At 39.9% G+C, this 12,784-nt stretch overlaps 1 protein-coding gene across 1 annotated transcript in view; it reads right to left on the bottom strand.

Annotated features, from left to right (window-relative positions):
• cpamd8 (C3 and PZP like alpha-2-macroglobulin domain containing 8) overlaps positions 1–12,784 on the bottom strand; it is a 64,988-nt gene that overhangs the window by 11,294 nt on the left and 40,910 nt on the right. Inside the window, exons 28-35 of the mRNA XM_088999956.1 lie at positions 11,733–11,814; positions 6,829–6,985; positions 5,510–5,584; positions 2,377–2,542; positions 2,208–2,294; positions 1,994–2,130; positions 1,234–1,389; positions 105–167 (exon numbers count right to left, since the gene is read on the bottom strand). Coding sequence (XP_088856082.1) covers positions 105–167; positions 1,234–1,389; positions 1,994–2,130; positions 2,208–2,294; positions 2,377–2,542; positions 5,510–5,584; positions 6,829–6,985; positions 11,733–11,814 — 923 coding nt within the window. The remainder of the gene's footprint in view (positions 1–104; positions 168–1,233; positions 1,390–1,993; positions 2,131–2,207; positions 2,295–2,376; positions 2,543–5,509; positions 5,585–6,828; positions 6,986–11,732; positions 11,815–12,784) is intronic.

Below are 12,784 nucleotides of genomic sequence, written 5' to 3'. Positions count from 1 at the left end.
ACAAGTTGTTGGCTGCCAACAAATTCTTCTCCGCGAGTCGATGAGGTAAGCGCGCGCCATAAGAGTAACATAGTGTGTGCGTTTGTGTGAGTCACACTGTTTACCTGCATGAGACAGCAGCCGTCTCCTTTGGCGCTGACAAAAAGGCCCGTTGGAATGCTGGGAATCTGAGCGCCCCCCCGCACACAAAAACCATGTCAAAAACAGTCAGCAGTGGATAAGTCAATGACTTATTGTCAAACTTTTAAGTACAGTGATACCTCAGTTTACAAACGCTTTAGCTCACAGACCTTTCGCCTCACGAACATTAAATTCTCGAGCATATAGTCTTGGCTGACGAACTAGTTTTTGGCGGAAAAACCAAACCACCTAGCATCACGGTGGCTGGCGGACTAGTTTCGGCGGAATAACACCAAACCACACGGGCAAACAGCGCCACGGTGGCTGGCGGACTAGTTTTCGTCACCCCCTTCTTTGAGTGCAGATGTGGTTTGTTATCGAGCGGAGTACTTTTGCTATTATGGGACAGAAAAAGACCCCACCACAGGCTAGTGTTAAGACGAAGAGGACACAAAATAAAATTACGGTCGAGCAGAAGTAGGAGATCATCAAAAACGAGGTGTGCGTTTGTGTGACTTAGCGTCCCCATACCATTACGCTAATTCGACCATTGCCACCCTACTTAGGTACAAGGAAGCAATTAAGGGTGCGTGTGTGGCTAAGGGCATTTCCGTTTTGTCTAAGCAACGGTCTTAGGCAATACAAGAGGTTGAAAAACTTTTTTTAATTTGGATTACCGAAAAGCAGCTAGCAGGGGACAGTGTGAGGGAGGGTATTATTGCTGAGGAAGCAAGAGGCAACTACATCAACGATCATCACAAAGGTAAATAAAACAACTTTATTATGCAGTACTGTTTATTTCTTTAATTACAATACAATAGCAATTTCATTACACATAAAATAAGGTATTTTTGTGTAGTTTTAATGCTTATTTAGTAGATAGAATATTATGTTTTACGGTACTGGGAACGGATTATTCTCATTTTAATGGTTTCTTATGGGAAATAAATGTTCGGAAGATGGCGCGTCTAAGGCGAAAAGCCTTAGACCCACTTTCTGGGAACCAATTAAGTTCGTAAGCTGAGTTATTACTGTATTTGACTTTAATCACGTCATTCGACAATACGGCAACAACCATTTCGACTACCCCTTCAACATTTGTGATGTACTTACCTTGGCGCTTTGGAGAAGTTTCTTGTTGTCCTTGTTGAGTTCAAAGGTCTCCTGGAAATCCAGGTTGGTGGAGGCCAATGAGATGGTGAGGTTGACTCCCGCGACGTAGGACAGGATGGCATACTCAGACAAGGCTTGCAGTGCCACACATGTATCCTAACACACGGGGGAAGAAAGTGAGTCCAACAGCTTGCTGATGTTTAGTACAACAGCTTGCTGAGTATTCAGCGGTGCCTGGAGAAAGGTCATTTGTTTGAGAGAGTAACTTGGGCCAATGGTGATGTAATAAAGACAGATACATGGACATATTGTCTCAGTAACTCGCAATAATAAAATATTAGTTGCTCTTTGCAAAGGATAAAGAAAAATAGCTTGGCGCATTGTTATCTTGTCCATCTACATGTGTTGCTGCACCGTTTTTGTTCACTGCGAAACAGCTGCTCTTCATTTGCCCGTCAATAGCATTTCACATTATATGTTAAGATACCATAAATAAAAAAATAAAAATTACAATTTCAAGTCTCCATTGAAGGAAAAGTGTGGTTGTTTTAAATCCACAATTTGTCTTTATTTCATGTTTAGGTTGACATTCAATTTCAATTACAGTCCCATTAAAGAGCTTGAAATGTTATTTTATTGTTGTTTCTTCTGCCAAAGATGCTTTTTGTGAACTTAATAAACTTCAATTCACTTGTGAGACAAAGCCAAAACAGTTACTGTTATCGTATCACAACATGTTTCCGATATGTTTCAAGCCTACTTGTGTGGAAGAGAAGCCACCAAGCGCATTCCGCTGCTGGGAGAGCCATTTAACCACCGGGAGGGCTGACGCCACATCCCCAAGGAGGGTGTAGGTGAGAAGACCATAAGCCGTCATTTCCACCTCCGCCGACACCACTGGGAACAGAAGCTGGGAACTTAATAAGGCCTGTGTGTGTTTTGTGCGGTGATTGTCAAATGGACGGTTCATCTACCTGATTGGGAAATGCCGTCACTGAAGCCCATGAACGTGTCCTCGATCGTCATTGTGCTTCCAGTCAGACTCCAGTGTGTGAGTCCATCTGCAAATGTGTAGCGTGACAACAACGCCATTTTAAACGCTTTTGATCGGCTGTTTTGTCAGTTTGATGACAATGAGAGTACCTTGCGTAATGGCCATGTGATTGAGGCGGCGCAGGGCGAGGGGGGCAAAGGGGCTGCGCAGCAGAGACAAGGCGTAGGCACACAGGGCAGTGGTGTAAGGGTCGTTGGCCGAGTAAGTGTTGGTCTCAAGGAAGTCCTTGGCTTTGGCCACTGCCACTTTCTCCTCCTGGTCCACACAAAACATGAGATGAGCATAATGTATTTGATTATGCTTGTAGCTAGCTAGCGAGCTATCTATTTAGTTAGTTAGTTGGTTAATTAGATAGATAGATAGATAGATAGATAGATAGATAGATAGATAGATAGATAGATAGATAGATAGATAGATAGATAGATAGATAGATAGATAGATAGATAGATAGATAGATAGATAGATAGATAGATAGATAGATAGATAGATAGATAGATAGATAGATAGATAGATAGATAGATAGATAGATAGATAGATAGTTAGCTAGATACATAGATAGATAGTTAGCTAGCTAGCTAGATAGATAGATAGATAGATAGATAGATAGATAGATAGATAGATAGATAGATAGATAGATAGATAGATAGATAGATAGATAGTTAGCTAGATACATAGATAGATAGATAGATAGATAGATAGATAGATAGATAGATAGATAGATAGATAGATAGATAGATAGATAGATAGATAGATAGATAGATAGATACATAGATAGATAGTTAGCTAGCTAGATAGATAGATAGATAGATAGATAGATAGATAGATAGATAGATAGATAGATAGATAGATAGATAGATAGATAGATAGATAGATAGATAGATAGATGACCAACTAGTTGGTTATATGGTTGGCTCGACAGCTAGTTAGTTAGTTAGATATGTTGTTGGTTCGCTAGCTAGTTCGTTAGGTGGCTTAATACAGATTTTTTTGTTTTTTACTTTAGTGCAAAACTTTGTGTTAGCATGATTCAGTCGTGCTCGATATCACTAGCCATTAGGTGAACATAAACGTCCCACATGGACAATTAAATCTTCAATTTGGGTGCGGCGTTTGAATATACTTTCTCTCCCTTTCCAGCCACAAATTTAACGTAAGCTTTCATCTTTGTCAGATCTGACCTTCCTTCTAATCTGTGAGATGACAAGCCCCCAGAGCGGCTCAATGCAAGTGCAGGATTCATCTTTTCATGAAGTGAAGTTGGAAAGCGTTCTATCATTTGCTTTGATGTGAGGATTTTTTTTTTCATTTAAATGTTTAGCATTTTTTTGATCAGTTGTAAAAGATCAAAGGGGAGGTGAGCATGTTTGAATTCAAAGTTGGGCCAATGTGTTCAACTATGTACAGATGGAGAAGGTTTTGTGGGAGAAAGGACGGTAAGAAAAATACATCGAGAGTAAAAGACAACCCAAGGCAAGTGCTAGAAAGCACAGACAAAAAGCAGAATTGATTCTGGAGGAATGTAAATCGTCCTTCCCGAAAACAAAATGTCTCCGCACATGATCCGTCGATGTTTTGACGCGGTGAGAAACGTTATCAGATTTTGAGCACTGACATGAGGCATAACAAATGAGAGTTGGCTGCTCGCCAGCACATCCTTCCCTCCAGCTATCAGCCACTCTGCAGTGTGCTTCCACAGCTGGTGGGACGGCACCTTTTGGTGCCCTTGATGACTCCATGCAATGAAATGAAACCCGTAAAATCAGCACCACATCCGATGTAGCAAACAGGAAAAGTGTTTTTGTTTTCGCAAGGCTTGTAAAAGACATTTAACAGTGTTTCACACTACAAACGAATGGAAAGAACATGACTGAGGCCATATTTTAGTGCAAGTCTACCGAAGGCCTTGGCAATCGATAAACTAATTGGGAGGACAATTCTGTGCAACGGATTGTTGCTTAACTGCGTCTTAAAGTAACAAAGGTCAAACGGAATGCACGACTTGGTTGCCACCAAGGGGGGCACTGTTGAACATAATCAACGAGCTACAAGATGAACGAAGTATTTCATATGTGAACGACTACTACACCATGACACAACAGCAAATATCTGCTCAGAAATACATCAAAAGTAACAAGGGAGAAGTAAAAAATAAATAATGAATAAAATACCAAAAAATATATACAGGTAATTAAATTAAAATAATATAGATTTTTTTATCCTCATTTGCCTTGCCTACACCCGACTTTGAGTGAGTTCAAAAATCTAGTCAGAAGGCATATTTTGACAGAAAAAAAGAACATAAAAAATCACTAACATGTTTTGGGAAAAAATACACAGGAAGTGGCAACAAGCATTCAGAACATTCAGTATAACAGTTTTAAGAATATGATAATTGATGGTTAATTTGTTGTTGTTTTTGACTTCAAGATGGTGCCGCAAGAGTGGCTGCCTTTACAGCAGCTACTGTATTTTCTTTTTGGTGCTGTGAAATGTAAATTTCTCCACTGTGAGATAAATAAAGGCTCATCTAATGTAATCTACCGTATTTATTTGAGTATCATGGGCAAAAATTTCGACTTAAAAACAACTCAAAGTTTGGGTGCGTGTTATACATGAGGCCTGGGAAAAAAATTCTCATCTATATTTAATGCTTTATCCCTTTCAGGAGGGGGCAGCATTTCCATGGCTATTCTCGCCCTTAAGTTTCGATTTTCGGAAAGACCCGGATCACTCGCATTCCTTTTTTTGATTGTTGATTACCATTTCTTTAGCTACACTTCATTTCCTTTCCTCGCCTCGCCCACACTGAAACATGAGTTAAGCATTGCTGTTTTGCACAATTACCAATATGCTGTTTCGATTCAGTGTTCTTCATATTTTAATCGATATACCAATTGATATGCCAAAAGAAATGGTCATCAAGAGTTTTTTAAGACGGGTATCAGCAATAAAATGGAGGGCACAGAAGACGACCTGCTGTGAATTCAAACTCAGAAGAAAGTGAAGAAGTTTACATTGTCAATAAATGATTTTTATCATGGACGCATGCGTTGTCACTTACAATGCTTGGTCTGAGCCGAGAAAAAGTGAAAAAAAAAATTATACCGATTTTTTTATTGAAAATTAGGGGTGTGCGTTATACTCGAATAAATACAGTACCGTAATCTAATCTCATCTAATTTGCCACATTGTCGGCATGACGCCAGATGCCTTTGTGCTTACGTCAGTTGATATCCCCGTCTCCACAAGAGCTGCCACCACATAAGCCGTCAACGAGATCTTCCCGTGGATGCCACCCTAGAGACAGACGAAAAAATGCCATTCATTTAAAGGACAACCGACGCCTCCGGACAAGTTATGTCCATAATTTGTAATGTCACTTCAACTGACTTCTACCGAGCGTTATTTACAAACATTCCACGGCATATAGAAATATTTTACGTTTTAAGACTCGCGCTGAATATTCAGTCTTGTTTACGAGTTGATGACGATGACTGACGTGACGTCACGTCTGGAACGCCCCTGACCGAGAAACCGACACACAATGCATTTTGGGTACTTTGTTTGGTCTGAAAACTTCGTGTTGATCAGTGTCGATGGCGAAATTAGAAGGAAAACACATGAATAACGCAATGGTGAATCGTTGTGTGTTGCACCAAGACTACTATCTGACACTAGTTGACACAAATTCCCAGCAGACAAATCAGCCCATTTTCAACAGAGCTTGGTCGCCATCTTGTGCATTTTCTGGGATGCTACATTGGAGTTCTGATGGCTCGAATTTATACGGGAGGACTTCTTTAATCGATTGCAAACATTTATGCTTTCCTCTTCAGAACTATTTGAATCATATTCATAACTGGATGAGAAACAAGAAAGCATCTTCTCTGAATCTGAAGGCAATGTTTTGATTCTCGAGCAAGGCAAGACGTCTTGGCGTGACGTCATGAACTCGGTGCGGGACTTTCTGAAAATCCCCAATTTGCAGCTCAATTTTTTGCAGTTTTAGGACACTTTAAGTCATTTTTATTGGTGTTTTGCATTTGACTAAAAATATCAGCCTGCGTGTTTTGGGTATTTTAGATACTATAAAACGTTTTTCTGATGTCAGGAAAAAAAATGGTGTCGGTTGTCCTTTAATTCAACATTACAGAATTACAGAAGTCATTTTTCTATTATACAGTGACTCTCGAAGTGTTGTTTTAGGGCACATAGCGGTACATTGGCTCCATCTAGTTGTAGCTGAAAGAATAATTGAATGAAAACATTTTTCTGTTTCCGTCTTGAACTTCTCTCTTGTCATGAACAGATTTAGACCAGACTAGAACAAGACTAGATTATTATCATTAGAAAAAAGACGATGTTGATGAAACTTCAACTTCATTGTTTGCGATAAATAACCCAAGCTTGGTTATGGCTGCCAACCCAATCAGAAATGCATAGGTGCTGCCCCCCCCACCCCCAAAAGTGTCTTTGCAGCTAATTCCTGCTTGCAAAAACTTTCTGAACTCTGTGAACCTTCACCGCATCCATCCATCTACCTGCAGGTCTTTGTTCAGAATCCGCCCCACGGCTGGGAAAGAACCGTCATCTCGCTGGTGCCTGATGAGCCACGACTTGGCCGCTCGCAGCTCCTCAGGGTCAATGAAGATGAAACCTCGCGATTGGGCGAAGGACTTGAGCACAAACGCCGTCAACCTGGAGGAAGTGCGGATGGGGCGAGGGAGGTAAACAGGGGTTGGGAATGGAGGAGATGTATTAAAGATCTTAAAAAAAAAGTGCTGGCAAATTTCCCCAAAAATGCTCAGCTGTCAAACTTCAAGGGCTTGAAGGCAAACACTTTTCCAGCCAAGTTTGTCCAACCAGTCACACTCTTTCCACCTGTCAGCAGGATGAGGTACATAAAAATGGATGTTATGGAGGAAAAAAAGACTGGTGAGGATGTAAAACAACACATGGAACATATCAGTAAGTGCTTGCTTAGGGACGGGCATAAATCATGACATTATGGAAAGGACCTTGAGCTATTGTGTGGCCGAATCGTACTTCGAAGCCATTTAGCCAAACTACAATACACAGAGCAGAAATGGTGCTGATTCACTGAAATGCTTTGCTGTTTCAAGACTGTTGCCAATAAAGACCAGATAAAATTGCTCATTTCAAAACTCTACAGTAATTTTTCTATACATGTCTTCAATCGTTTTGCTGAATTTACCGTATTTTCAGCAATATAAGGTACACCTAAAGGCACTCATTTTTTTCCAAAAACCAAGAATGCACCTTATCATCCAATGCACTTTATACATGTATAAATGTTTTGATTTCTTGGACGTAGCATTTTAAAGCTTCTCGAAAGTACTTTGTTATAGCTGCCTCAGTTTTGAAAGTTCTATATAAATCAAGCTGTATTGCATTGTGTTGTATTGTATTCTTTTAGCATAGCTCAATCTAGTAGTTGCATAGCGTAACCTCAGCCACTATTGCAGCATCTATGCTTTATATATATATATATATATATATATATATATATATATATATATATATATATATATATATATATATATATATATATATATATATATATATATATATATATATATATATATATATATATAGCTTCAAAATTGGCCATTTATTAAAGGTGCGCCTTATACTCCAAAGTGCCTTATACCTGTAGTGCGGAAAATACGCTATACACCGGTACTTCCATATTGGGTCATCATCATCCTAAAATGACATTGCCATGGACACAGGAGATGAGAACACGCAAATCACATCCCTTTCACAAAAAGATAGTTCAATACATATTTTGAGATTTTGAGTCATGGACTTTAAGTTTTGAAATGGGAAGTGGAACAATTCAACTCTATTCATGCCGATCACCAATTTGATCTTCAATTTGTCGATCAATTCGGTATGTTTCTTGTCATCTTTTTACATAAGAATTAGCTTGTCAGTACCGTAAATGTGGTGTTTCCTTCAAATATTTTGATTCAAGAAAAATGAGTCGAAATGTGTTTTGATTTACGGTATGATTTGATTGAGTTTGATGCACTCACTATTTTTGAATCTAAACATGTTTTTGTTACACCCCTAACTGTCATGATCTGGTTTGCGACCAGCGGGGGGCGCTGTCGGACCCGCCTGCACCTGCACAGGTGCTGGTCGTTTCCAATCAGTGACACTCAAAAGGACCCCCGGCACGACCATTCGGTGTCGGGTAATTGTTGAATGTCATTGTTGTTTGTTGCATGCATTGTATGGCGGACTTTTACACTCTGTTTTCTTTTGATACTTTTTTCTGTTCGGATGATTTTGATGTTTTACATTTTGTTCCTGCTGACCTTTATTTTAATACAATTCATCAAACACAACCTCATGCTCCCTCCTGCCTGCTTTTTGGGAGCGCACCCGCCATCACCACCTTGCAAACCGTGACACTAACGTACACAGTATATATTCAAATCTACAGGTATGTACACTCAAATGTGGATGTAACAGTACCCCGCTTTTCAATCTTTTTGGGTTGAACAGTCTCAACGCTGTGAGGCCAAACACAAATACGGTATGTTATTACGAATCAAGTCGAAGTCGTAAACCTCCTCATACTGGGATTAAGGATAAGCTTTCCCCGGGCCCACATCATAACATTCCGCTCTCGGCTTTGCCAATCTGAACTTTTATCTCAGACAACACCCATGTATGGGCTTCAAAAAGCCGTCATATTCACGCTTTGAAGTGCGCAACTGTGCGAAAGGCTGAAAGAGGGGATTTGGACGTGGAGAGAGAGAAAAACAGGCAAACTATGAGAGCTACTAGCCAAAACATGAGAAAGTGACGCTTCTTATCTTCCCAAACAAAGTCATATTTACACTTTTCCAGAACCTACCCCAGTGCAAAAATAAAGAGACAAAAAAAAATAAGACACACCCATGGCAAGGACTAACATCCAGAGAGATTTTAATTTTAGTGCTTTAGCTGAGCATTTTCATTGCTTGTTTACTTCTCCAACTCAATCCTTGTTGTCTCGTTATAGCCAGCTGCATGTCTCATCCAATTAGTCACATGTGAGCCTCATCCCTGTCATCAAATATTCAGAGATGTTCTCCAGTGGTGAAGATTTTCAACAACTTCCTCTTTGTGCTTTTTATTAGCCGAGACCCCGAGGTACTGAGCAAGCCACCAAACGCGACTGAAATGAACAATGGCGGGGAAAAAAAAACAGTCCGTGACTCGCACGCCCAAGGCAATTGATCCTGACACACATCAACCATTGGAAACCAATGTTGTCAGGCGCCACATGTACTTTTTGGACTATTTTTGACTGAACCACAAATAACACATTGTGATTATCAAGGGCGATGTAGACTGGTGCCTATAAGCACCGCAGCAATTTCATAATAATACAAAGACCGAGAAGGGGTGGCAAATGCAAGAGAGAATGGCTATTTCAAACAAAGCATGGAGAGTCGCTGTCATTAAAATGCTTTGGCTGGGTCAGCGAATGGGATGTTTGACCATTTCTACAAACTCCTTAAAATATCCACACTCGCACCCTTTTTTCCTTAACAATTATGCAATGTTTTTTATGGTTCCAAAAATGCTCCAAGTGCAGACCTAAAATACAATAGAAGGTGACATTTTTGTCTGTAGATTTCAGGTCCTCAATCGGGGTTGACTATTTTTCAGTAATATTTGGGAAACCTGAGAAAAATCACCTAAATAATGACTCAATAAAAATGGCACTTGAATAATGTTTTTAATTCATTCAATGCTATTCCATAATTTATTCGCGAATTGAAAAGTGTGACATGGAGTGCCATTCCCGAATTTGTTCGGGTTTTGGTTTTTCTTGTAGGGGTGCCGATAAAGGTCATGTCAGACCTCTGTGAATGTTTTCCCTTCCACGAGGGGGCAGCATTTGCCTTTTGTCCATATTAGCACTTTGTTATAGCTCCAGCTGTTTGTTGTTAAAGCGCTGTATAAATCAATATGTATGTATTGTATTGTATTTTGGTCAGTGCCCCGATTACAAGCTCAGCTAATTCCAGACCCATATCATTTTGGAATTAACTCTTTTTTTCTGATGAAAGAAGAGAGTCTAAGGTTTGTTACATTGCATTGAATGTTTATGTACTCCTATAACTCAATGTTCTGTTGGTACTGCAATTTGAATGAAAATGACAAAAACCCTGGCATTGGAGTGGGCACATTTTTGCACATCGTCTGGCAGTGAATGAGTTAATTTGGTACTTAGTGAACTGAAAACAAATCTGAACAAAATGTTTTTGAGTATACACATAACTAAAAGCTTCAGATATCTGTCGTTGTATTTCATGTTTTACATGTTGAATTTAATTCAGTGTTTCCTCTGCTCACTTGTACCACCCTGAGAATTGCTGTTGTTACTGGTACGGCTTGGTGGTAGCCAGCTGGATCTCGTCTCCCTTCCCTAGGACAAGGCATTCTTCATTGGTTATGAAATCGGCAACTCTGTTTACCTGTGATTCAATTTTCAAATGGGGCAGCATAAAGCAAGGTGGCTCAGAATTTTTCGGCCGATCATTTGAAACATTTGCTGTGAAAAGAGGGTTTATATGTTCATCACTGTTTACAATTTTTCACCAAGTTCAAATGTCATTTATTTTATTTGTTTATTTATTTATTTATTTTGCCACCTGGAAAACGTTAGCACTAGTAAAATGGCCATCTCTGCTGCTGGATGGTAACAAGCCTCGCGTTGATGGATTCATAAAACACGGTAAAGGTTACTTGGCACTGTGATGTACCCATAAACCATACCGGAGCTGTAGGAGCGCTTGTTACATTATCACATCCCGTCAGTCGGAGAAGAGGTCAAGCTATTCTTTAGTGGCGAGTGACTCTATCCTGGTGATGAGTCATTCATCCGTATTCTCGGCATTTGGTAAAGTTGCTCAAGACAATGTATAACTCTGTCTCCGTGAGGTGCTGCTTGGAGCCGCATGGGTCCCACGCCGCGTCATGTACCTCACTCCAGTGTGAATAAATCTCAACAATTTTGCCTACCTCCAGTTACCAACTACACAGTGTGTTTACAATTTTTGGTTGTTTAAGCAGCTCACCGTTTTACGATGCTGGCTCGATTATAGATCACGATGCCCACCTTGGTACCGTAAATAAACCACATTTATATTCCGCATAGGAGGGCCCCAAACAGTCAGTGAGCAATGCGGACCCCCCACTGAGAACAGTGATGTCATTCTTATAAATATTGAGAGATGGCTCTGTCTGCATCACCCCAAATGAGTATAAACATGGGAATAGAAAAAAACACATTGCTGGTGTTGTAGTGATACAGTTGAAAACTTGAGCGCTTTGGCCGATGCAGCGGGTGTCTCAGTTAAAGAATGTGCTCCCTCCGAAAAACACGTTGAATGTGTAAACTCCGCCGTCAAGGACTTACCACATACTTCCTGAGGAATCCCTCTCTCCGAAAGCACTGTAGGAGCCATCGTGACGTTTGTAGGTCAGTTGTCTCTGGTAGCCTGGATAAGAATTTGGGAAGGGGGGTTGGGGGAGAATAATATGTTGTAAAATCATTTGACATCCATTCAGAGAAAACCACTGTGTGTCCAGTAGCATTATATTATACCAAGAAAATAAAAATGTGCACTTTTTAAGTTGTTTTTTTTACCTTGTCCTCCATGGATGAAAAGACGATTATAAAAGAAAAAAGGATGTGTAAAAACGGTTGATACCTTAGGGGACGGGTGTCAAAGTCAAGGCCCGAGGGCCAAATCCGGCCCGCCACATCATTTTATTCAGCCCGCGAAAGCAAATCAAAATTGTGAAAGTCCATGATGCTTGCTAAAATTCTAACCAAAATTTCATATTTTGGGATGTAAACCACAATAACAGTCATTATTCTTGACTTCAGATTTGAAAACTGGTTATTCATTAATTTGTTGTGCGCTCTGTATGTAATATGTGGAGGGGATTAAACATTCTAATGGCTTCCCCAAATTCATAACGGCCCTAGAGAGGAAACCATAACTACAATGTGGCCCGTGGCAAAAAATGACTTTGACACCCCTGCCTTATGGTATGACAGGACAGCCAAAACAGAAGTGAAACCAAATGTGAGAACATGAATGAGGGAGCATTCATGAAAATAATAATAATAATAAATAATAATAATAATAATAATAATAATAATAATAATAATAATAATAATAATAAGAATACATTTCATTTACAAAGCGCCTTTCAAAACTCTCAAGGTCACTTTACAGTAACAGGATATATTTTTTCTGTGGGTGAGCAGTGGTAAACACACGCGCCAGCGTTCACTCAACCCGGAATGAATCAAAAAGATAGAAAGCCAGCTAATAGATAGCTAGATAGCTAGCTAATATGTTTCCTGACTCAAATAGCGGCTTAGATAGCTCCGTGTAGTTCCTATATACAGGTAATCTCTGAGTTACGACCGGCGCAAGTTACGACCACGTATGTTTA

The sequence above is a fragment of the Hippocampus bargibanti genome, linkage group LG07 (genome assembly GCF_051943395.1).
Source record: "Hippocampus bargibanti isolate YZ-2025 linkage group LG07, ASM5194339v1, whole genome shotgun sequence".
NCBI classification, from domain to species: Eukaryota; Metazoa; Chordata; class Actinopteri; order Syngnathiformes; family Syngnathidae; genus Hippocampus; species Hippocampus bargibanti.
Note: the sequence above shows the minus strand (reverse complement) of the source record. Positions and strands in the feature narration are given on the sequence as shown.